Genomic DNA, 26,437 nt, shown 5'->3' on the forward strand with positions numbered 1-26,437 from the left:
TCATACCTCTTGACAGATTTCCAGCACAGCAGAAGACTTCCTGACTGTGGTTACAGTGTGCAGCCTGGATATAGGAGAAGAAAAATGCAATTTAATATATATATAATACACTATATATGTACATACGCACACAGATACATACACAAAGACATATATGTATAGCATGTCAAACTTGAGTACCATGAAGATTATATGCACAAAACTTGAATTAGAAAGAGATGGAAAATAATAATTCAATTTAGAATATTCAAAGTCAAGAAATTCCTTGGGCAGAGCTTTCCAAAAACAAGCCACTGGTTTAGAGCACATTTCCTGTGCCCTAGTGAGTTTCCTGTCCTCTAGGACAAAATTCTCTGCACACCAACCTACCACTCAGTTGGGCCCTGTGACTCACCCAGCTAACGTGGTCAGAGGAGGCATGATTACAAGCAATGCCAGAGTCTGGGGCTTTGTTCTTCTGTGTCCTTTATCTTTACTAAAATACTAGGAATGTGGAATGCCTCAGGCCTTCACTATGCACCACCAGCTCTTTTGAACATTTCTATTCCACCTAAGATTGGCCTTGCATCTGAAGTCTGGGTCACCTGTCACTGGTGATTGGTGGCCTCATTGGTCTCTAGGTAGGTGGGGTAAAAGGCCTATGACTCCACGTGCTGCAATGTCAATGTCTTCCTTTCCCAGACTCTGGTTCACTGGCTTTCAACCATGGCTGTGTATGTGAATCATCTGGGAGAGATAACCAACCAAACAACCAATGCTCAGGTCTAATCCAGACCAGTTAAATCCAAATTTCTGCAGATGGGGTCCAGAGAGCGGTATTTTTTCAAATTTCCCTGCATGTCTCTAATACACAGCCAGGGTGCGGAAACACTGTTTACAAAATATGCGAGACTACTTTCGGATAATATAGTGTAGTGAATAATAAAACTTCAAAAAGGGCTCTTGGCCACATTTTTTCCCTTCAGTTCATCAGTTTCTACCAAAATCTCAGGGGACTCAATTCAAGGGGGGAAAAATGAGTTAACTTTTAATGAACCGTTAAAGTTACTCAAAATTTATTTCAACAATCTCATATTCAAACACATTAGCTTTTTATTTGAATTCGAACTATTTCCCAAGAGAGTCTCCCATTATGAGTAGTACATTTCAGAGCTCAGAAAATGAAAGACCAAGGATAAAATGAATCCAGTTTAATTCAATTGAATTGTTCTGGTAGTACATTAGCCACTCTGAACTGGCTTCCTATGACTACACCTCACTCTATGGACCTCCACATTACCTATTTTCTTAGCTTTTTGATAGCAGCAAAGATAAATACTGTTCTTCTTGTTTGTCTGTCTTCTTTGGAAAGCTAAAAAGAAAACTCTGGTGGCCACTGCTCAGCCTTCTGGCTCTCCCCCAAAATAGATCCTTCTAGAATCTGCAACTCATCACACCTTTTCAACATTTCTTCTCTGAAGATGCTTCAACCTCTAGCATCCAAGGCCTCCACGCTGCTTCATCACCACCGCCCGCTTTTTCCACCAAAAGCTGAAACTCTGGAGTAAGGAAGCAGCCCTTGCTTTCGTTAGGCAAAGCAATTGCTCTGTTTCATATAAATGGCTAATCGGAGCAGGTGAACCGAATTGTCCCTTGCCTGACTGATTTTTCCAAAGCTTTGTGGCCCTAAGTCATTTTCTTCCACCTAATTTTTTTTCTCTTTGTATTGTGGAGTGTTGAATATTTACGTGCTACTCACACTTGTGAGCAAATATACAGAACACAGAGTCAGTCTGAAGCCAAATTATGAGGTGAGTGAAATTTGTCTTCAGTCATTCCTGTCAAATTCCCATCTCCTTCAGATGAAAAAGTGCCTCACTATTTTCTCCCGCAGCTGCTCCATTACAAGTGTTCTCCCTACCTGCATTCATAATAGAGTTGTTGTGTTTTTTTGTTTGTTTGTTTTGTGGTACGCGGGCCTCTCACCGTTGTGGCCTCTCCCGCTGTGGAGCACAGGCTCCGGACGCGCAGGCTCAGCGGCCATGGCTCACGGGCCCAGCCGCTCGGCGGCACGTGGGATCTTCCCGGACCGGGGCACGAACCCGCGTCCCCTGCATCGGCAGGCGGACTCTCAACCGCTGCGCCACCAGGGAAGCCCCATAATAGAGTATTAATAGCTGATAAGGACAAAGTGTTATTACGTCCAAAACAGATGCATTTTAGCATTTGAATTTAACTAGTCAATTCAACAGAGATGGTAATAACCACCAACAATGTGAAAAAAGAACACTAACAGTTGTCACCGAGCCCTTTTCCCCTGGGCGGTGCCACATGGCATTATTACACCTTGGAAGATGGGCTTTGCCCTCAGCTCATCCCAATCCTAGGCTCTGAGTGGTTCATCTTCCCAAAGATGTAGGGCTACTGTAAACAGCAAAATCGACCTTAAACTCTGGTCTCCTACCTCCAAGTCGTGTGTTTCTTCCCCTGGACCACGGCAACAGCGACAGCACTACCTTTCGTTTTGTGCCTGTTTTATCTTTTTTTTTGCTGCTGTACCAACATGCTGAGGAAACTCAAGGTCAAAAGATTTGTCACTTGCCCGAGCACAGTGAAAGAACAAGGTCAAAACCCACATCTTCTCTCACTTCGGAGTGGCATGGACTAATATACACTACCAAACGTAAAATAGATAGCTAGTGGGAAGCAGCCGCATAGCACAGGGAGATCAGCTCGGTGCTTTGTGACCACCCAGAGGGGTGGGATAGGGAGGGTGGGAGGGAGACGCAAGAGGGAGGGGATATGGGGATACATGTATATGTATAGCTGATTCACTTCGTTATAAAGCAGAAACTAACACACCATTGTAAAGCAATTATACTCCAATAAAGATGTTTAAAAAAAAAAAAACCTGCATCTTCTCATAGTTAATTCTACCTTTTCCTCTGTTCCCTACTTACTCAAGGAAAATAGCATTGAAAAATATCTAGACTTCAAGTGAGTAAGAATTAAGGGGCCGTTCAATACCCCTCACCTCAGACCAGGAACTTGGTGCCTGTTCCACGTTCTACTAAGACTGTCCCTGAGTGGATAGAACACGACCAATCACCCTCCACTCTTGACTCACCCTGAGCCTTTCAGGTCTTTAGGAAAAATGGCGCTGGATCCCCAAACTCACTTGTTCATTGTGTAGCAGAAGATGTAAAACAGGACATCAAAATCACAATATGTGGGGGAAGGAAGTATAAAAATGTAGATCTTTTTATTCTGTTTAATTTTTTATCATCCTATGGCAGGGATCTTTTCAGAAAATGGGATAATTAAAAGCAACACAGTAGTCATAGCATAAAATGGTAATAAGTGCTAACATTAAAACTGTAGATCTTTTAGAATGTGTTTGAACTCGAATGAAGATCAGTTTCAAGCAAGTAGATATAGTTATGGGTCAACATGCTTGAGTTCTGAAACCCAACAGACCTTCACCTTACTTGAACCTCCATTTCCTCATCTGACAAAGAGAAGAAATAATATGGGTCTTGCTGTGAAAATAAAGAAACTGGCAGAGAGTAAAAACGTCATCTCCCCTTCTCCCCTTCCTTTGCCTGTCCAAATCCTATATCTTAGCTAATGGTAGAAATGTCCCAAACAAGAGAATCTTTTCTGTGGTGAAAACTTAATTTTGGATCGATGCCATGTGGCACAGTAACTCTTGGAGTGAAGTGGATTTGGTTCCACATGGGAGTGATACAGGGTGGATGCTCAAATGGTCATGGCTCCGTATCTTGGCTGCTCTACAATAAAAAGCAGAATCACTTTTCCCGCCCTCTACTCCTGTTGTCCAACTCCTATATATCTGATTACTTGATTTCAGGAATTCTGGTGAACAGAAAGTAAAGTCCTCCTAGCACTAATCCTAAGTGATGAGCTCTAACCCTAAGAAGGCAGCATTCCCAGTGGCTTGAACCCCACGGGATTTTGAAACAAAGAGAGTATCCCTCATTTGCAGCTTCAGAAATTTTACCTGAAGTCTTCCAAAGATTTCTTCTTGGTGGCTTTCAAACCACCAGTTTGGCAACAGGCAAATTTGTAATCGATGACCTGGTAAATGATGGGGTTGTACACTGCTGCCGATTTTGCCAGGAGGGTTGGCACCACGGAGAGCTGTATGGGGATGGAGTCTGGCCTTCCAAAAGCTGACCACACGGAGACCACTGCGTAAGGAATCCAGGCGATCAGGAAGCCAGCACAAATCAACATCGCTACCTGGTAAGGGAAAGCGACAGAGAACAAAATCGAGGCACTTGGTGGAAACAATGGGTGTGGGGAAGAGGATCAGGCAGCCTATTTACACCCAAGAAAGTCTATCATGTGTTCATTTATCTTGCCAGTAGGAATCATTTCATATGGATCTCTGAGATGTTCAGCCAGAAGAAGTTATGACAATTCTTATCCCATTCACCACATCTTATCCATTCTCCACTCCAGAATTTGAATGTACCCAAAGACCCGAAGTTTAACCCTATAAAAGGTGTCAGATTGTGCCTACGTGGAGCAGGAAAATCATGCTAAAAGGACATCTGTGAGCCGGAAATTTCCAGACTTCTCAACCCACATTCACTTAAAAACTAGATGGAGAATATGTACACCTTGATGAAATTTTAAATCGCCCTCGTTTGCCTCAGGAAACTTAGAAACTCTGCCTTTGTTTGAAATTCTAATAGGAAGCTTCTTCAGAGATTTCTATGAAATGGAATTTCCTTTGGCTCAAGTTTGAGGCTCAGATGGTGGAAATTCACTAGCTACAAAGCAAAAGAGAGTCATCGAGCTTGAACCAAAGTGACACAGTTGTATAAAATGAGACTTTTCCAGAAAGTGCTTTTCTCTCTCACCAAATTATATTTACCTTTAGAAGCCTGTTAATTTTAGACCAAAGAATAGTTAGAGACAGGGTTCAAAGCACCCTGACTAGTTTCTCACCATCTGCCATTCAGTCTCTTTAAGAATGTAGTCTGGGACTTCCCTGGTGGCACAGTGGTTAAGAATCCACCTGTCAAGGCAGGGGACACGGGTTTGAGCCCTGGTCCAGGAAGATCCCACATGCCGCAGAGCAACTAAACCCGTGCACCACAACTGCTGAGCCCGCGTGACACAACTACTGAGCCCACGTGCCACAACTACTGAAGCCCGTGTGCCTAGAGCCTGTGCTCCACAACAAGAGAAGCCACCGCAGTGAGAAGCCCGCGCACCGCATCGAAGAGTAGCCCCCGCTCGCCGCAACTAGAGAGAGCCCGCCTGCAGCAACGAAGACCTAACGCAGCCAAAAATAAATAAATTTATTTTGAAAAACAGAATGTAGTCTGACCCTACAGATTATCCCACTTGAATTCAACAAATCTTTTTTTAGCAAGTGCTTTGCGTGAGACACTGTGTAAGTGCTCTGGAGACACCCGCACCCCTCCGTGCCTGGGTTGTATCCCTCTAGAGCACAAACAACTACGTGACAAAGCTGAATATGGTTTAAGTGCCGGCTCAGAGGAAGACAAAATTACATGCTATGGAGCAAAGTAGGAACAGTCTCAGGAGGAATGTGGCGTATAACCTACACGCTGGCAAATGGAAATAAAGGCGAGTGAGACCAGCACAAGCAAAGGTAAAGACAGGTGTGTGCGAGGTTTGTATAGGAACTAGTAAGCAATTCACTTTGATGTGTGAGAAAGCAACCAAGGGAGACGAGCCTGGAAAGAAAGATAACATCCACGTATTCAGGGTTCTGTATAACATATTACTGAGCTTGCCCTTAATTCCATATGCCTGAAAGCACCAGGAGGTTTTTGAGCAGGCGACATATGAGAGTCACGTTTAGGAAGATTAACCTCTAAAATAAAATGCAGCTGGGAAAAATCGGAGGCAGAAAAGTCATTGTTTATTCATTCAACCAGCAAGCGTGATTGAGGATCTCCTACGTGTTTGTGTTGAGGATAAAAGAATGAACAAAGCAGACACAATGCCGGCACGCCTAGACTTTCCATTCTGAGCAGGTTTGTTTAGGCAACTGTATGAACAAGAAACAAAAGGGGTCTTAATTAGAGTACCGAGATTTGGAAAGGAAGTCCAAGCTTCCGGTTTTCTTTTAAATGCGAGCTATTTTAAGCCCCGGTTGAGAGAGAGAGAGAACTAACTTCAAAGCATCCTTAATACCATTATCTACTAGATTATTCTTTCAGTAAGATAAATAATGAAACCGTATTCAAATTTGCCCTCTGTGTGATGAAGATCTGCTGTCGTTTGTTTGTATTTATTTTCCTCTTCCCAGTATACCTTCGGCCTTAGCATTGCCAGCAACCCTTCTGCCCTGTATCCTCTTTTATGGAGTTGGCATCTCAGGAATCACAAGACCAAGTCTGACCAGAGGACTGCATGCCCCTGGCTACAATCCTAGGAGCAGGGTTGGACACAGGACTAGAACGAGCATAGTCAGACCCACCCTGGGATTTTATAAAGGCAGTTTTAGGAAAAGTCAGCCTTCCTTTTGAGTTACCTAAAGGCCTGGGAGGATGAGAGGCTGGAGATATCTGAGGCCAGGAGCCACTTCCTTTCACAGCCCCCATCCCCTAATTTAAGAAGTAAAATGTAAATTAACAGCTCCGAGCATCAAGGTCAGCAACGTCAAGCTGGCGTGGAGGATGAGGAATGAGACACCAAATATTTTATTAATAGTAGTTAAAGCAACAATAGTTGCACATACTTGATTGTGTTTGAAATTCAATTGGAAGAGTTTTTCCCATAACAAAGTCATTTGTGTGCATGTGCATTTCAATATGCTTTTGTGGGAGCAGAGCTATTGCATGCAGGAAGTGGTCCGGACCCCTCAGTCTACTTGATCTGTGGCACAGCCTGCCAGTAGGGTGTGCTTGCCCTGGGAACCCCGTATGTGTGGGCTGTGTCAAGAAGGAAGCATAAGAAATCTACCTGAAAGTCTCAGATTCTAAAGCTCTACCCCAAAAAGTTCAAGGATCATCTTTAAATATTAACTGTAGCAGAGAAAAACCTCAACAGTAACCATTTTGCTCCATTTTGCAAATAGAGAATCTAAATCCCAAAGAGGTGAATCAAATGAGCCCAGATCTCCTGCACGTCCTCAAGTCCCGAGTTAGGGTCCTGAGCTAAACTTCTCACCTGCGCTCAGCAGTTATAGAGGAGGCCTGAAGCACACATGCAGCTCTCCTGCCTACTTGCCTTTCCATCTTTCTGCAGACGCTTACCCAGGAGAAACAGCATTTGGTTTGGTCTGTGTGACTTTTGTTTGTAAATGGAGTGGATGCCTCAAAGCTCACAGCGAGGGTCATATTTTTTTCTAAATCCTCAAATAAACAATAACAGTATAAATAAAGCTTGCTCTAGCCGATGTCTGGGAACTTAACATAGCTCCATCCTCTCTCCTTTGGTGTGAGTCATAAGATGATTTCACAGTATCTCAAAAGCTGTTTTCTGTGTTGCTGCCAAAGTCATTGACAAAAAATAGATTAGCACTTAGTCCATAATATTTTCTATGTTTTACATATTTTCTCTTTTTATGGGAGTGTATAATGGGGAACACTAAGGACTTAAAACATTTGCATTTTGTTATCCTTTTTAAAAGGACAGAAGAGAATTAAAATATACCAAGGTTTTTACATACATAGCAAATGAATCCGAGTGTTTTTTCTGGGATTAGAATAAAGCTAAATACTTCAAATTGAATGACTAGAAATCAAGTTTAAAGCAGAAAGAGGGATAAAAGCTTAGATCTCAAAGTACTGCATAATGTTACTTATGTTTTTGAAGTGAATACAAAGTTAATATGAGGCACAGTCATTTTCTACAAGCTTCTCACGTTAAATAAAGTCCACAAAATATTAAACTTTGAAATATTAAAGCTATTTTTAAGAGAGACTACAAAACTTTGCAAAACTTTGCAAAAGTTTCACATGACATTCAGTTTTCCCAGAACTTTCTACTCAAGTTGGAGCACGTTTAATCTTCCCATCACTCTGTCCTTCGCTTTCCACATTTCTAAGTGTGTCCTCATTTCTATTTTCCAAAATTTCTCTCCCAGACATCCTTAAACCAATTCTAATACAGGCACCCGTACCCATCAATTTCTTCTAAGTTGTTTATTTTTTTAATTGCTTCATTTTTATCACTGCCTTTTGGTTCACTGGAAAAGGAATAAAACTTCAAATTCTTAAACTAGACAGTTTTTGTGGGAGGAAATTCATAGAATACGTGTTTAGCTTCTACAAAAGAATCACACATCTGCAACCCTGCTGATTTTTCAAATATCTTGCTGCAGAGGACCAAGAAATACTGGTACGTTTCAGCTACATGGTTCAAGCTGGCATCAGGCATCACATAAGCAATACTGCCCACAATGGATCAATTCCAGTGAATTAACCAATTAAAGCAAGAATAGAATAGGGATGAAGAAGTTCTATAAGGCGCTGCCTCTGGGCCCAATACATCTGAACAATTACAGCAGAGAAGTTTTCCCAAAAAGGGAAGTCCTATCTCGTCTGTGTGCAGAGGCAGCGTGGAATAGTGGGGAAGTCTGACATGGAGATATTCAGGTTTGGATTCCAATCTTGCTTCAGTTCCACTGACCACTGTAAGGGAGACAGAATCTCTCTCTAAGATCTGCCCCTTCAGTTCCTTCCACCAGGGTCCTTTGCCCAGATATAAGTAAGACTTCAACCAACATTTGAAGCTGCCTGCTACCTTGGATAATGAAATAGATAAGGAGAGGACTGGATGCGGAAGTGAAGGCTTAAAATCAGAGCCAAAGAGATGGAATAAATGCCCCACCAATGATGAGGCTGAATCACACTCCAGAACTAGCTAGACTACTGACAACAAAGATATTGCAGTGGCTGGGATGAGATAAGGTCACAAGGAGAGAGATCACCACATCTGTGCATTGAGAGACAGGGCAGGAGAGGGTCCCGCCTGCCTACAGAGAGCGTACATTTGGCAGGAACACAGGCAGGATCAGATTTGGTTTTTCTCTCTTGGCTCTAGCCAGCAAGTATATGGATTTGTTCCCAACTAGAGGGGAAAACAGTAATAAAAGTTGGCAATGCAATGATAAATGCCAATTGTAAGACTACGGCCCTCCACGCGTGGGCAGCCTGTCATTGAGGGATGCTGCCAGTGACAAGGAGGAAGGTGGGGAGCTGGACAGCTGTGACCTACCTTCCTCGGCCCTCTGTTTCCTCATCTATGTAGAAACAGGGGTAGCGATATTTCGCTTTCACACCACCTTTAAGAAATTAAGTAATGCGACAACTCCAAACACGTCTAGTTTGAGTTTCCTCCTTCCTTCTATTTTACCAGCAGAATGACAACAAAGGCCAACTGTCTCAGACCCACCTTCATACACTGATGAAAAAATTTCTGAGAGCTTTGGTGCCCTGGTTGTGATCCGACTAGGAAATATTAATTTATATATATTTTAAAAAGGAGTAGGGACCTCCCTGGTGGCGCAGTGGTTAAGAACCTGCCTGCCAATGCAGGGGACATGGGTTTGAGCCCTGGTCAGGGAAGATCCCACATGCCAAGGAGCAGCTAAGCCCGTGTGCCACAACCACTGAGCCTGCACCCTAGAGCCCGCATGCCGCAACCACTGAGCCCGAGAGCCACAACTACTGAAGCCCACGTGCCTAGAGCCCGTGCCCCACAACAAGAGAAGCCACCGCAATGAGAAGCCTGCACACCGCAACGAAGACCCAACACAGCCAAAAGATAAATTAAAAAAAATTTTTTTAAAGGAGTGGAAGAAAAAGAAGAATTCTGCACTTCCCAGTTGCAGTTTTCTCAAATCTTAAAATACCACTACTCCATAAGCAAGCGAAAGCTGTGATTGGAAGGAGAGGCTGCAAATTAGGTCACGTCACTCTATGCATCTGTGTTTTGAGTTGTAAGCAACAGAAATGGACGTTAGCTGAGTGAGACAGAAAAGGAATGCACTGGTTAGGACAGAGCATCACTGGGAATGCTCAACTGAGAATCGGGGCCAAGCAGACAGAAATGATACCCCAAAACTATGACCTGAACCTGTTCTGATACACAAACCCCTGCTGCTGTAGCCGTGTCCTTGGGAGCAATCTCCCTGCCCTTCACCAGGTGTCACTAGTTTCTGAGACAGGCTACCATAGCTGGAGCCTAGGGTCATAGCTGCACTCTAGCCACAAGGGAATCTTGGAAAATCAATAACTTGTCTTGGCGTATCTTTTAAGTCAAGAGGCCGTCTTTGCACAGAAACATTGTTTCTCCCCTGCTGCTCCCCAGCAAGACATAAAATGTTGACAATTTCTCAACATGGAAATTTCAGACCCGGAAAGGGTTTCAGCCACTGTCAGCCAAAACAAATGACAAGCGTCAGCTTTGCGACATTTCTCAGTGGGGAAGTGGCAAAACTGGCACTGAACTTTGAAATTCTTTCCATCGACAAATATATCTGTATATGTTTGAGGCATTGTATTAGGTTCTGGGGACACAAAGTGAACAGAAAGATATGGTTGTTACCCCTGTGGGCCTTATTGACTAGTGGTAAAGACAGACATGGAACAAATAATCACAGAAGTAGGTAGGTAATGGTAAATTAACTAAAAATTGTGACAAGTTCTACAAGGCAAATGTAAAAGAGGCAATGAAACATTTTAATAGGAGGACGTGAATTCAATTTGGAGAACGCTTCTCTGGAAAGTAACACTGAAGCTAAGAACAAGTAAGAAGAACCAGAGGAAAGCAATTAATAAATTGGTTCAAGAATACAGTTCTGCTTTCCCACTAACTGCCCTCAGAGTCCCCACGGGGGTTCTCTGACGCCGAACCCCCAATGATAAATAACATTCAATGAGCAATGCTGGAGGGGAGTCTTTTGAAGGAAGCAGAGGTTTACGTTGATGAGTTTTAAAAAGGCTTCACAGTCAATGTGAAAGAACAAAGCAAAACAAAATGCCTCTGCAGGTACAAAACGGACAGAGGGCCTCAAGCTGGGGGTCAAGGGACCAGTTAACACTGATCAAGGTGATTAGGTTAATTAACATAGTATATTCAATTATGTGTCATCCCAGCAATCCTGATTAAGCATCTAGCAGGTGTCGGGCCCTGGGGAGCCAGAGCAAACAGCACTTGCTCTCATCCAGCTACTATCTTGCAAAAAGAGCCACAAAGATGTGTCATTCAGAAAAGTGGATATGCCAAGTCCTCTGGTGGCCCATAGCAGAGGGACTTCAACAAAGCAGGAGGGATTGGGAAGGTTTCCTGGTAGAAATAAGAGAGATAAAGAGCAACCCAGGTGTCCACAGGATCTGGATACTAACTATAGGCCTGGGACATTGTAGGTGAGCTGTGTGTGCTGAATGAATAAATATGAAGTACCAAGATGTGCAGCATAGTCATATATGGAAAAATTAATGGAAACTTCTGGTATTTCCTTCCTGTTACTCCACCTTCCCCCTCATCATAGCAGCAGCAAGAGTGTCCACTGCATTGGTATGAAGGTTGTCACAGGCAGAAATGCCGAAGAAGTAAAACATTCATTTCTCAGCGTCTGAGTTTCAAAATAGAAATTCGAAACTTACAAGAGAGGAAATAGTTGAAATAGAGGGTTTCGAGTGTGACAAAAATGATTTTTGAGTATCTACAGCCAGAGATGTGCAAGACTAGAGGCATTAAGTGTACAGTGTGGACAAGTTAAAGGGACGTACGTGGATACAAGAGCCCACAGTCCGTCAAGGGCCTACAGCCCAAAGGCAAGGGAGGACATCAGAGGAGCTGGTAACTGACCTTGAGAAGCTGTCCTGAAAATACTCCACTGAACCGAGCACAGGGGGCCAGGGAAGGGGTTGGGGGAACAATAGACTCTCAATGCAGTTGCACAAGCAGACAGCTTGTGCCTCACTTCCCAGGGTGCCAGCCAAGGTCTTGACATCCACCCAATGGGTTGCCAAAGAAGGATGGGGAAGTACCTGGAATTTCCAGTGAGTCTAAAGAGGCCTTATAGCTGAAACAAGAAAGATGCGAAGTGACCCATGACAATGGATGCCTGAGGCCAGAGGAAACCTTAACTATCTCAGCAATACTAGGGTCAATAAATGACAACAACCAAACAAGATGCCCCCGCCCATTGGTCCCATGGAGTTATAAAGACCTCCCTGAACTTACACAGAGCCTAGGAAGAGGAGGAAAACTCAATTCAACTGAATTTACCCTGATTGTGTAACGTTGTTTGTTTTACAAGGTCAAATGCCGGCATAAAAATGAGATTATACTGAGTCATAGGAATATGAAGAGAAAGGGTTTTTTCTTTCGTTTTTTTTTTTTTTTTGGTTTCTGTAGGGTTTTTTTTGCTTTTGCACACCTCTGCAATTTCTGTAGTCTGAAATTTCAGCCTGCTATAAAAGTCTAGCAAAACCATTTTTTAATTAATTAGAAGGAAATTACAATGTGGAGAAAGGTTTATAGCTGGAACATCAATTTTTAAGTTGGCGAGGTCAGACTGGCAAAATGCAGGCCCAGATAATAACCTACCTAGAAATAATTAGAGTACACAAAGAAATGAATTATTTTCATCCCATAATCCTATGAGGTAGCCTTTCATAAGCTTTTAGACCAGGACATTATGAAGATCAGAAGCATCAAATGAACAAGCAAAGGGCCAATCCTGAGAGGTAGTTGAATGCAGGACAAGGCTTCTAAGACTATGAAAAGGCCTGTGAAGGTTTTTCTACTTACTTTTACTCACTACAAAAAAAATCAAAATTAACTAGTAATTGAAAATAGTTTAAATTTAGAACAGAATGTGCCACAGTAGAAAGTTCTGTTTATTTTTCAAGGTAGGTTGAATTTTGACTTAAATATTTTGCACAAATGTCAATAATTAGAAGCATTGTATGTTTAGGTTATTTTAATATAGGTTTTATATATACAAATGAAGTCAAGATGTAACATATACTATAGATATCATGTATAATATAATGAGAATACATGTTAGAAGTCATATATAAAGTAAAATCATACACATATATGCCTACGCTTTTCCTCTAACATTGCTTTGATTAATCTGGTCTGGGTGAGCCTGACTATTTGATCTGCACAGTGCAGGGCAAGGAGAATGATGACACATCAAGGTTGGGATTGACATATACACACTACTATATTTAAAATAGATAACCAACAAGGACTTACTGTATAGCACAGGGGACTCTGCTCAAAACCCTATAATCTAAATGGGAAAAGAATTTGAAAAAGAATAGATACATTTATATGTATAACTGAATCACTTTGCTCTATACCTGAAACTAACACAACATTGTTAATCAACTATACCCCAATATAAAATAAAATTTTTTAATAAAAACAAACAAAAGAACTACGCATCAAATTAAATGTTATATGCTGAGCTTCCCCGTGTATGTATAACGAGCTTTAGGAGCTCTGACTAACGAGCTGCCCACCCCCAAGAATACACGAAGAACCAGATGCTAGGGTATTGGTGAAAGCTGGCTGTGAGTGGGCTGAGTTGAGGAGTTCAACTAACAGGAGAGAGGATGATGAGTGATTGCCTCAGAGAAACGGGAGAAGGGCCTCATGGGTAGGAGGACCCAGATTCACCCAGACAAGTGTCTCAAGGCCAGTAACCTTGGGGGATGGGAAGAGGAGAGGACATCATATGACATCTCGGCAGCTTCATGGCATGCCACACTACAGGAATGCAACTGAGATCACATCCCCATGTGACAGCCATCACGTGGTTCCCTGGGCATACTTCCACGAACTATTGAACACAAATACTTTTAGCTCGGTTGCATTCATCTAGTTCCTAGAACAGTACCTGGTACCGAATAGGATTTGGATGAAACGGAATCCACATTTAACTTGGATGAATTTATTGGCATTAGTTGGTTTTTTACATCACAGACAGGAGCTAAAGGAAGAGCTAGAAATGAAGAACTTAATTCATGATCCTGAATTTATGGAAATATTTTTCTTACATAACAGCCCATTGTAAGCTAGAAGTTGATCATGATTCCTGATGCTGCATATTTGTCCAGGTAGAACAGCTCCATTTTTAGGTGATCAGTATAGATTTAGAGTGATGAAAAGTTCAAACTTTCTTCTACGCAAATGTGGAGTTTAGGGAGTAAAGGAACCAGAACCTCTAGCTCTCACTGTGCAACCAAGAGGTCCTTGCACAACATCTAAAAATCTGAAATTTGGAGAGAAAACTATTACTAGGACAAAAGTCCTGACTTAGTAGGTAGCCACCTGTGGTCTGGAGGGAACTGTGTTACTCCTGGTCCCTAAGGCCAGTGGTCTCCAGGGTAGGCTGTGAGGACACTTGAAGGTGGATATCACTCAACGTGATGGATTGGGACACCAGAAGAATGATTAGAACTTCAATCTACATTTATTTTTATCTTTCAAATATAAGATGGAAACTAGGGTGTGCTAATATTAAAAACTCAGTTTGAGAGTATGTGCTGAGAACTATTTCCTCGATATAAGGGTGAAGCGTGATGGAAGTGTAAAGACCACTGCCTTAGCCCTTACCAGACCTCCTAAAAGTTAGAAGAGACATGAGGAATCATGATTCCTTTAACATCATCCACGCAGCCGATGACAGGATAACATGTTTATCTCATTGACTCCCCACCACAACCCAGAGAGATAGATGTTACTATCCCTGTTACACAAGTGAGGAAGTAGAGATTCAAAGAAGCTAAGTATCTGTCTCTGGGTCACAAACCTGGCAAGTGTCGGTGATAGAATCCAAACTCTCATCCGTTTTCAAACTGTCTGCTCTTCTCCTTACACCACAATATCTGAAGAGCTGCTAACTCTGAGGCTAGCATTTGCCAAGGGACTCAATGCTGCAGAAATTGCCCTTGTGTGAAGATGGGTTTCCCATAGGAAAGCAGACATGGTAAGCTCTGACTCTGTTAATAAGGAATGTCCCTAATCGTGCCCATCAAAGTCCATACAGGACAGTAAATACTGTGAGGCATTCTATGAATCATAAAAGTTATTACTCTTATTAGTGAAATAATTGTAAGAAGCAATGATATCCTATTCAATAGAAAGAAAAAGCCCCCAGTAGATCCATTGTATAAATTCGGTAGCTATTAGACATGTGTGTGTGTGTGTGTGTGTGTGTGTGTGTGTGTGTAAATGAGAGGGAGATAGAGACAGAGGGAAGAGATACTACAAAGGTTTAAATAAATAATAACAAAGTTCATAAGGACATAAACAGTGGACACTGGAAGTTCTCCCAGTCTCCAACATTCTCTGTCCTCTTTGCCCTATGAAGTTTTAACTGATTAGAAAACACGTCTGTAAATTACAACGCAGTTACCTTGGTCAGTTTCATTTCCAGCACGTGGCTACTAGGGATCCGACTGTCAAAATGAGCTACTTCTTTGGAGGAAGACTTAACCTTAGCAATGATCTTCACATAGGAGAACACGATCACGGCCGTTGGGAGCAAGAGGCAGAAGAAGAGGATGTTCAGGATGAAAATCTGGCCCCCTACTGAGGCCTGGGCCAACCACCAGTCCAGGGTGCACGAGGTTCCGAAGGGCTCAGGTGCGTAGTCCCCCAGACCTACCAAGGGCATGGTGGTCCAAAAGGAAGCATAGGCCCAGATGACGGCCAGGCAGATGTAGGCGTGCTTTCTTTTCAGCCAAACCCCTGGAGGTGGAAGAATAGCATTAGTAGGATGTAATCTACCCTCCGCCCAGATACCTCCCTTCCATAGGTCAAATTCCACATCCAAAGAGTTAATCCATTGGATTCTGGGAGAAGTGGTCACAGTAACCAAAGCCGGAGGGAGAGTAGGGTGGAGGGAAGAGAGTTCCAGAGCTTGGGCCCTTTTTCCAAGAGAATAAAACTGGAAGTGATTTCACAGGGAAGGTTTTCTCTAGGCATCTGGGAGCCTTGGGAGGGGGAAGTGACAAAAGCTGGGGAGAGGTGGCAGTAAAAAAGATGAGAGGATGCTGAAGACAGTGGAAGGTCTTGGGAAAACATCCGGAATGATCTTTGAGATCCTATCCAGGACAAGAGGCCAACTGGTAGAATATAAAGATGGAGCCCAAAAAAAGCATGTGTTAAGGGTTTATCTAAGGTAGAGTCCTTTGCGGGAGAAGTGATAAGACACTGCCCGTATCTTTAAAATACGCTTCTTCCTAAAAGCTCGTGTGCCTCTCACCTAAGCACTCGTGGAGTGGGTGTTGGTGCCACGGTCATGACTGTGTGGGGTGACGTTATGGGGTGACCCCACTGGGTGAGAGGAGATTTTGAATCTTCCAATGTTATTAATACGACAGTCACATTCACACAGCCACAGATGGAGAAGTGGGGAATCTAGGTAGATCATATCATGTTCTGCAAAAGAAATTCTGTGAAAATATTTCCAGTAAAACAACAACAACAAAAAATGAGCTCTGTGTTTCAGCACTAGTTTCCATTCGCCGAAAGAGAATTCCAAGAGGCAGAAACAGTGCAGTCATTTAAGGAAAGCTGTAAAGCGCTAGTGATCATTTGCAAAAGTTCAATACAACCACCTAAGACAGGTCAGCCTGATCTAGGGCTTCAGCCTGCAGGGGAAATTACCTCCATACCGGTTATTGCCTGAAACCCAAAGGGCCAGAGAAGTAACCCCTAACTGCCTTGCTTTTTGGTAGCAGAGAAGAAATATCAAAACATGCTTAATAAAAGCCAAACGATTTCTTCAGCACAGACTCAAGGCCTGCCTCTGTTTAGTGTCATGTGAGGTCTGGGAAATCAGAAGGGCCTAATGCTTCTCATTTCTAGTATTTGACCCTCTTCCTGTAACCTTTCCAGACGTCAGTGTTCTTATCAGTAAAATGGAGAAAATAAAGATATACTGCTTACAGATTTTGGTACGGGTGAAATGAACAATGCCAGGCCTCCTTTGCAAACTATGAAGAACTGCACTAACACGAGTATTTACTCCTGTGTTTGTCTTATTTGGGGCTAAGAAGAAATATAACAGATTGTTTCCTTTGTCTCTATTTTTCCAAACATACAGTGCCATAAAATGCAAATTTCACGGACCCACCAGAGAGGGGTAAGAATTACGTAGCCACAATATCTGTCAGCTCTCAGTTCTCCACTCTAATGGAGAAGACACTGGCACAAATAATTATATATATTTATAGGAATGTGCATAGGCATACGTAGAAGCATTTATGGTTAGGGTTACTTAGTGAGGTGTTTTATACTTACATTCGGTTATGGTGAAAGGCTGTCAAGTACAGGAGGGAGTAGATTAGTAGATTGGTTCTGTGATGCTCCAGCAGTCAGAACTAGGACCAATGGGTGGAGGTTACTGGGAGGCAGTTTTGTCTTAATATAAGGAATAACATTGTAACAATGAGAGCAGACCAATCCGAGAATGGGCTGCCTTGTGCAGTAGTAAGCTCCCCGTCACTGGTCACTGGAATTATTCAAGAAGAGGCCAAGTGGCTGTCTGTCAGGGATGCCTTAAAACAGTTTATCACATTACATGGGAAAAAGGTCTACATGTCCCCAAGCGACCTTCTAATTCCAGCATTCCAAGACACTGTGTGGAGTGTTTAATTGTGCGACAAAACAAATGATGAAACTAGACTATCGAGAATCAACCTTAGAAGAAGCTGGAAAAAAATATATCGTTCCCATAGGAATTATGCCCTGCAATGATTCTGGGGATGGGCGGCACCATCTCTTTAACTGACCCAAAGCCTAAAGTCAGGAGAATATTTAAAAAGCAGAGACATCGAGGTTTAGTCTTCCTCAAATATTCTCAGGAAATGGAACTTTTGCTTTTTTGTCTGTAAAATCTATATTTAAAATCTATTTTGATATGATCAAAAATAAGTTTATAGAAAAATATTGAATCTGAAATCATCCAGCATAGTTATAATTGTATTTTTTGTATTTTATTGGAATTTTTGATTCAAGCCATTTCTATTGCAAGTTTTAAGCTGTTTAGAAAAAGATGCAATTTTTATTTTTAAAGGTGAGCCTGGATGGTGCAGACATTGGGCCATGACCCTACCCCTGCCCTGACCCCCTGCATGTTTTTTTTTTTTTTAATTTAGGACTGTAAACTTTTAAAATATAAAGAGAAATTCCACCCCATTGAGAGTGTCACATCAACTTGATCCTTCCCATTTCAGGCCCCAAGAAGCCAAAGTACGAAAAGTTAATTTTTCACACGTAGAATCGTTTTATCGTTAAAGAAAAATCTTTAGCCTCTGAAAATTTGTTTCTTGCTGGTTCACCCCTGGCCCGTTCTCTTAGCTGCTCATCTTTCTACCTACCAAGACCACAAAAAGAATGTTGGGCGGTATTTCTGTATGTGTGTCCTTTCCTGCAGGCACGGCTCTCTAACCTGGAGGAGAATTCCTCTTCTCTGCAGTCATAGGGATCCTGAGTGCTAAAGGAGAACCAGAAACATCTTTCCGTATAATTATATTTACTACTTGGGGAACCAGCCAAACGTCTTGGACCCAACATCCTTTCAATGTATAAAACGCATTCTTTTGCTTGTATGGCTTAACACGGTAAAAGCTTACACAATTTAGACAGAAAAATGATACTTTTAAAAGCATCATAGCCAAACACCAGACATTCCTATAAAAGTAGTATTTAAAGAAACCTACATTGACACAGGTTCCAATCTTTAAACATAGGTTAGAACAAGATAAGCTATAAGTAGAAATACTCCTGGTCTCTGAGGTTATTCATAATCCTTATTACCTCTGGGTAAAACTTGTACCGCTTTGACAATCCACCTAGATTTGACTCTCAGGGAATAGAAACCTTCCTACTTACCATACGATAAATAGCAGATTTTCAAGTACCGGTCCAGGCTGACAGCAGTCATGGTGATAAGACTTCCACAGCCGAAGAAAAATCCAGCCCATCCGTACCAGCGGCAGCCAATCCAGCCAAACACCCAGCGGTGACAGAAGCAAGAGATGATGGTGAACGGTTTGCCTACAACTGGAGCGCCAAGCAACTTGTCAAGGGAAGTTCCCTTCGGTTAAAATGTACCTCGCCTACCGCAACTCGCTGTTGAGTTTTATCCCATGCAGACCACAGAGAGCTCTTTTCGGAAATGTTAGGCCCAGTTTGTTTACAGCCAGACCCAGATTTCTGGGATTTAAACTATTTATTCCTTCAGGCTTCATCAGTTCATTTTGTTTGTTTGTTTTTTTTTACTTTCTAGGAAGTCATCTTCTACTGTAATTCATGCCCTGCACCCGCCTTATCCAGCTGTGCATTCAATCTTCCCCCTCTTTGAAGGAAATGGCTGAGGAAGCTTTCCAAAATCTGTATCTGATTCATCTGTCAAAAGAGGGTCCCCAACCTGAATGCGTTAGAAGAACCAAGTCACTGACATTGGCAGCCTGCAGGGGCCAGCCTTCCCCACCCCTCCCAGGTGCGCCCCGTACCTGGTACACTGTTAGTTCAGTCAATTAACACATATTTATTGGGTGCTTTTCTAAGTTAGACATGCATCGCCTCTAGTGGTCTACACAGCTGGTCTCATACTCCAACTGGCTAGACTGGGCACCCTCATATCAGAGCTTCCCAGTCCTATTGGGTCTACAACCCATTGTCAGTGAGGAAACCCAGTGTAAAAGAATTCGTGTTTTGTTTAACAAATGAACTATTTAGTGCCCAGGATGCAACAAGGTGCCAGAGGACAAAGTGGAGATTAAGATTAACAGATTCATTTTTAATAGATAGAGGGGGCAAAAGAAACAAATAATTTGTAATATAAGATACAATATGATGGACTGATGGGTCATGATGAGTTCCGGTAAGAAAAATGAAGCAGAGGAAGGAAATAGACGGAAATGGTTGTTTTATATCAGGAGATCAGGGAAGACCTCTCTGCGCATGTGATGTTTAGGTAGGTGCTAAATCAGTGGTTGAGGACTCGAGCAAACATCTAGAGGGAAAATATTCTAGGCAGGGGAGACAGCAAACTCAGAGCTTGAATTGAGTGTCTGCTGGGTGGGTGCTAAAGACAGCAAAAAAGACAATTGAATGTGACTCCGATGGAGCAAAATTTGTGTCTGTTGTGCCTGGGATCCATCAGCAAATGGTATTTTAGGCTTCTTTCTGGAGTGGAGCTTTTGATGAACCTATGGGATGTCATCTAGAACCTTCGGGATGCCAAAGGGTTTTGATGAACCTCTTGGAAAGGTCTCTCCCTCCTCCACTAGGTAGAGTGGTTCTAAACCCAGCTGCACATTAAAATCACTGGAGGAGTTTTGTTTTGTTTTGCTTTGCTTTGCTTAATTTTAAATATCAGTGTCCAGAGCTCCAACCCCCAGATAATCTGATTTAATTTATCTGGATTTAATTTACCTGACTTCATTTATCTGGCTGGGCCGTCACAATATAGTGTTTTTAGCTCCCCAGGTGATTCTAATACATATACATGATCGAGAGCCATTGATTTTAAACAATAAATATTAGTTGTATAGATGACATACATCTGGTCTCTAGGATGTGTTTATTCAAGGTGCTTATAATGGAATATAGTGAAGCAAGAAAAAAAATTAAAAAGACATAAAAATTTTTAAGGTTTATTGGAAGGAAAAAATGTATTTAAGAGATAACCAGAGGTTGCAAAAAATGATCTGAGTTGATCAGAGAAAACTAACCCATGGCAGAAAATGCTTTCTGGTGAACTACTCTAAAGATATATACAGAGTAATGAGGTGGTTTATGCAATTCTGCAGCAGACTTGCTTGGTTGAAAGCATTTTCAATGTATCTGACCAATTAAGGACATTTTTATTCAAACCTAGTCTAATTCAGCCTTAAGCATAAGTTGGTTATAAGCGAAGGACGTGACTGAAATGGCAGGTTTCATGCAAGCATTTTACGTTCAGTACCAGCGAGAGAACCACTAGGGGGCAGCATGGTGAGCTGACCGGAGAGCCATCATTCATGTTGCGACACCGCCATCGCGTGGCCAAAACGAGAATGGCAGTCACTTTGCAGCCTCGCAAATTCTCTGAGGCGTATCGCGACTATTTTCACAGAAAAGGGCCGGATATGTCACTTTCCTCTTAATGTGCATGTGTATTTCCCCAAAGAGGTCATGATATTTCAGTCTGTCCATACTGAGTAAAGTCTTCCCAAATAACCAAGATCATCCAAACTCAGTGAGAGGGCAGCACATCCATTGCTGTGTAACAAACAGTGACTCAGTAAGTAGACACATCACCAAGACTTGTTTTCAGAGACTGGCAGTGGCAGAAAAATCCACTTATGAAGAGAGAAACAAATACCGGGAAACATTTTAGAAGGGATGCTTTGGATGAGACCCTGCTAAAAGATTTCCAGTGGAAAGACGAGTTGATGTGTGCTATTCAAACTCAATTTCCCTAATTCTAGTACCTTAAAACCATACGCTGTGTAGCAGAAAGTGGGGATCCAGAGGCATATTTGAGTGTATCTAGGCAACTCTGGAATTTTCTATGTAAATGTAAAGGGAAGTGACTGACCCCAAATTGTTCATATTTGTAAAAATGAATTACAGTTAAAGAGAAATTTTCTTCCAATTCCTCCTTGCTGGGTTACCAGAGAGACCAAAGAAGCAAGAAATAAACCAGTGGTTCAAAATTTTGGCTGCACAATAAATTTACCTGGAAATTCTAATTTTAAATAACCTGATGGCCAGGTAACATTCTCAACTAATTAAAAGCAAAATTTCTGGGTATGAAACCCAGCTGTGAGTTGTTTTGGTTTTGTTTTTGGTTTTGTTTTTAATTTCCCCAACTGACTTTTTTGTGCAGCCAAGGTCAAGAACCACTGAACTAGAAGCTTCCTATACTTGCAGTCAGTCCCTAAGCCACACTTAAATATGTCATTACAAGGGCAACCCTTCCCCCTTCCTTGGCTCACCTTTCTGACCCATCATTTACCCTTAAAACCTCACCCCCTTGATGTTTATTTTAACAGATTTCCCTAAGCGAGTGAGGGATGTAACAGAGCTCAAAACAGTGATCTAAATCCTGTCTGTAAGTTTCTGTTTTCTGAATCATTTAGCCCACTGTACTGTGAGGTATCCAAAGTCTCATGTATCATTTCAAATTGTATCCTCAGCATCTAACATGCCCCGCACATGGAATGGACTCCATCTATGTTAAATGGATGATCTCTTTAGCCAAACAACACTCTGCTGACTTACCACAAACACTGTAAAGATGATTTGTGAAAGGAGGAGCAAAAGAAGCTGGGGGTAGGGTGATCTGTGAGCCAGTGAGGACTTTATAACGGGGCATTCAAACCCCCAAAGAAGAAATGGCATGGCTGCGTTACCTGAAATCCCCAGATCACAGATCGCTAAATTGATAGTCATTATTTCCGCAGGTTTCAGCTTCTTTTTTCGTCTAGAAGACATATAAAGGACATACCCATTTCCAAATGTGGACAGAATCCCTACAAGGAAAAATATAAATTTCCATCGTTAAAACTAGGATTTAGAGCTCACTCAGATATGAAACACTTCTCAATTTCAAAAAATGGACACCATAGATTTAGAGGGTAGCGAGAGGATTCTAAATAAAAGTCTAAGTCAAGAAGATGAAATAAAAAGCATGAGTTGTGAGTGACAGGCGAGGGATGGTTCACCTCCAAAGGGATAGGAGTCAGGGATGGTCAAACGGCACTTACCCAGAAAAAGAACCACTAATTTCCCAGTGAAGCTCAGTAGGGTGTGGGAATCCCCATGGTCAGTTCTTGGACTAATCCCCAGGATGCAGCATCTCCTCAGCCATTTTTAGAGTACTAGCTTTATAGAACTCCTCCCCTCTGATGAGAAGGGTTAACCCCTTGGCTATCGATAAATTCTGAAGACGAAGTGACCCAAACCAAATGAGGTGCTTTCACTCTTCTTGTGGACTCCTGAGGGGGGACCAGCATTCAGGAGAAGCAGAGGCCAGATTAGGCTGGCATGACCTCCTGCAAGGACAGGGTCATCTCCTGGAGACACATCCAGGACTTTTTTGCATCCTGAGGACATGGACGCTGGATATCTGCCACTGCTACTGGACTCAGTATGAAGGGGAAGTGGGTGACGATTGATAACATGGACTCTCCCACTCCCACCAAAGGGAGAGAAAGTGGCCGTCAACCCACCAACCTACCAACAATGATATAAATGTGTTCCCACTTTTATATATCCTTTTATTAATGACTGGCTTTGACATTACAATGATACTGTTCAAAAGTTCTTACAAACCCAGTTTAAATCCAAAAAGACCCAATCCCTACTGACTTTAGTTAAGAAAAGAATACACCTACTTCCATAGCTTAACATGTAGAGTAGATTTCTTCAGGAATTCTTGCTTCATAGTGTAGCTGTGTATAAATGAGAATCTGGTACAGCTGCCTTTAGTAGTAAGGAATAAGGAGAGTATTAACAGGAGAAACCCAGATTTTTCTATCTTAACTTCTACTTCTCCACCACAATTCATTTGGGGGGGCAAGGGGGAAAAATGTGTGTTTCAGCTGATGGTCTGAAACCACCAGGCATTAACTGCGTTTGTGGTCTTAGGAAATTCTGAATCCCAGGAGTCAGTGCTGCCTCGTGGTCTATTAAAACCTCTTTAGCTTTCTTAAGACAGAGGAGGAAAAAAATAGAAGAGGTGGTGGAGATTCTAAACCAACTAAGATGAAACCCATGTCGCATTAAAGGAAACCAGCTAACAAGGCACACTGGGAAACTAAAATGTGAAAACATGGCTAGAAAAATTATAAACACATGCCTTCTACTTTGTATCCAAAAAGATTAAAAAACAGTAACTATGCATATGCAGTTGATACACAAAGCTCATTTGAACATCCTTTGTCTTTTTACGTCTCTTTTGAGAATATTGATTTTCTTATTTTTCCTTTCTTAAATTATCTTTACTAATGATTCATAAGGCTTCACCCAGTGCCCAAAGCTTATCAAAAAATAGTCAACTCTCTGCGAGAGCTGCATGTTGACTATTCCCACAGGCAATCTCCCGTAGGGGAGTATGAGGAGAATGCAAACTTATTTTTAATGAGAGTTAAAGGAAAAGAAGATTAAGAAGGTAAAAGCTAAAGTGAGGGGGACATTTTTTGATGATCAAAATCCTGACTTTCTATGAATACAAAAAATTTAAATCTCGTATATAGACCGTTAATGAACTACGTATTTGTAGTAAAAGAGTAGAGGACGGAAATGGGTCTCTAGTTTATTGCTCCTCTATTCCAAACTCACATTATCTTTTCATCTTCCAGTTTCCCCTAAGACTTCTAGTATTTAACAAAGCTCACCAAGAATGTCATTCCACTCTGGTTCCTTTAAAGGAATCTGGGCACATCCCCAGGAGGGAGGGAACCAGACACAGCACCGAACCCAAGACTGGGTCGAGGATGAGTCCAGCCCCCACCAGCTGACCCTGGCCTCATCCTGAATGAACGACTGCTCTGGAACATACATTTGGCCCCACCCCCGACTCCCTGAGTGATCCGAGGCTCCCTTTGTTCCGGGACTCTTTTCGGACCCCTTTATCTGGTACCTCTTCAGTACTCCCATTTGAATATGATTGTAGATTTTCACCCCTTAATCGTCCTCCCTATTTTGTGTCATCTGGAGAAACATGTCAGGTTACAGATGCTACTTTGTAATTCATTCCTTGCAATTGATTGCGACAAATTCATTTATAAGATGTCTATTTTTCTGTCTTTTCTGATCATTGAAAGTACTTATGTTTAATAAAAATTCAATGTGGATTTTACTAGCAGGTAGTCCCTGTGCGGGGAGAGAGTAGTTTGCCCATTTTGTTCACTTCTGTATTCCCAGCAACTTAAACAGTGGCAAAGAATAGGCACTCGATATATATTTGTGTTTGAAAGGACATGGAGGTCCATTGATAAGAAAAAGAATTTAAATCAGTACCATAATAACTAATAGCAAAGCCAAGGACCCAGGGAATCCCTTTGCAGTGGAATTTCTGATTCAATTTCATGGATTCCTTTTGCCTCAAGCACTGACCATAGAGGGGTCTCCAGACTTTTCTAATGAGTTTGGCTAATTTCAGGAGGTTAAATGAAAGTCTTAGCCCGTAATAAGTAGATGAGAAAGAGAGAGAGAGAAGGAGGGGGAGAGAAAGAGAGAAGGAGACAGAGAAAGCTTGACCCAACAACTGAAAAGATTAAAGGCAGACACACCTAAAGACATAACCCACCTTCACACTGGTTACCCAAATTTAAAACAGCGATTTTCAATGTAAGAAAAGTACTGTGGTTGAATCTAATTACCTAGACTTGTGCTGTCCAATAGAAATGTCATGGAAACCAGAAATATGGGCCACACATGTAGTTAAATTTTTTCTGGTCGTCACATTAAGCAAAGTAAAAATATTACTAAATGAATTTTGAGAATATATTTATTTAACCTAATAGGCCCCAAATGTTATAGGTTAGACATGTAGTCGATTGTTTAAAATTATTAATGAGCTATTTTACATGATTTTTTCTGGTCCTATGTTTTCAGTATCTGGTGTCTATTTATACTACAGCACATCTCAATTTGGAAAAGTCACAGTTCAAGGACTCAGGAGCCACACGTGGCCACCACATTGGATACCAGAGCCTGGAAGCAGACGTACCATGCTGTGGATCAGGCAGGAAAACGTTTGACCCTGAACTGACTTCTGTTTATTATTCATACATTTTTTTCAACTCTCATCAAAATCACCTGGTGATGCTATCATGGTGGGACCTGACTTTAGGTGAAGTAAACACAGTGTATCCATCCTGACTACAGCATTGGGACGGAGTTCTCTCCATTGTGAAAAGCAGAGGCTAAACTAGATGAGTTCTAAGGTCCGTTCTGAGTCTATACTCTTATCCTTATATCAAAAGTATTTTTCAAAAAGTAAAAGCATTCTATTTAAATAAGAGCTCATGATCATTAATTTTGTCCTTTGGTAGACAAGTCTACTATCAAAGCAACCAAAATGAAATATAGTCTCAAGATAAATTATTTTGCTGTAAAACTTCTTTGGATTATCGAGGGAATAGTTATCCCTAATAATAAAGATAATAGAGTCGTTTCTATGAAACATGTATAAACTCTGTGATGCCACCCCTTCTTCCTGCTTCCTCCCGCTCTCCATCTCAAAATATCCGCTCAAGTGTTGGAATCTTTGTGCAAAATTAACATAGCAGCCCATGAATTTTCTAGATGCAGCCTTTGCACTGAAAAGGCAAGGAAACTTACCAATGATTGTTAAGTAAAAGCCAGCCACTAAATCCGCTTCCCAGGAAAGTTTGGAAGCAAAGGGATCCCCCTCCCGAAGGTAGTACGGCAGGCGCTCATCCGGGGCCGGAGCCGTGTGGTTCAGAGCCAT

The 26,437-nt window shown here is 41.9% G+C and overlaps 1 protein-coding gene across 1 annotated transcript; it reads right to left on the reverse strand.

Annotated features, from left to right (window-relative positions):
* OPN5 (opsin 5) lies at positions 1–26,437 on the reverse strand. Its single transcript, XM_060021257.1, has 6 exons — positions 26,308–26,437; positions 22,371–22,490; positions 18,859–19,029; positions 15,374–15,708; positions 4,001–4,242; positions 1–64 (listed from the first exon to the last, which is right to left on the reverse strand). Exons 1-6 carry the CDS (start codon positions 26,435–26,437, stop codon positions 1–3), a joined length of 1,062 nt encoding a protein of 353 aa, XP_059877240.1.

The sequence above is a fragment of the Delphinus delphis genome, chromosome 10 (assembly GCF_949987515.2).
Source record: "Delphinus delphis chromosome 10, mDelDel1.2, whole genome shotgun sequence".
Lineage (NCBI taxonomy): Eukaryota > Metazoa > Chordata > Mammalia > Artiodactyla > Delphinidae > Delphinus > Delphinus delphis.

Bases quoted from the DNA above. Each gene is read 5' to 3' on its own strand.
- OPN5 (XM_060021257.1), bottom strand. From the start codon at position 26,437: ATGGCTCTGAACCACACGGCTCCGGCCCCGGATGAGCGCCTGCCGTAC. The intron at 22,491-26,307 runs GTAAGTTTCCTT...TTTTCCTTGTAG, and splicing joins CTTTTACTTAACAATCATTG to GGATTCTGTCCACATTTGGA. The intron at 15,709-18,858 runs GTAAGTAGGAAG...TTCCACCTCCAG, and splicing joins AATCTGCTATTTATCGTATG to GGGTTTGGCTGAAAAGAAAG.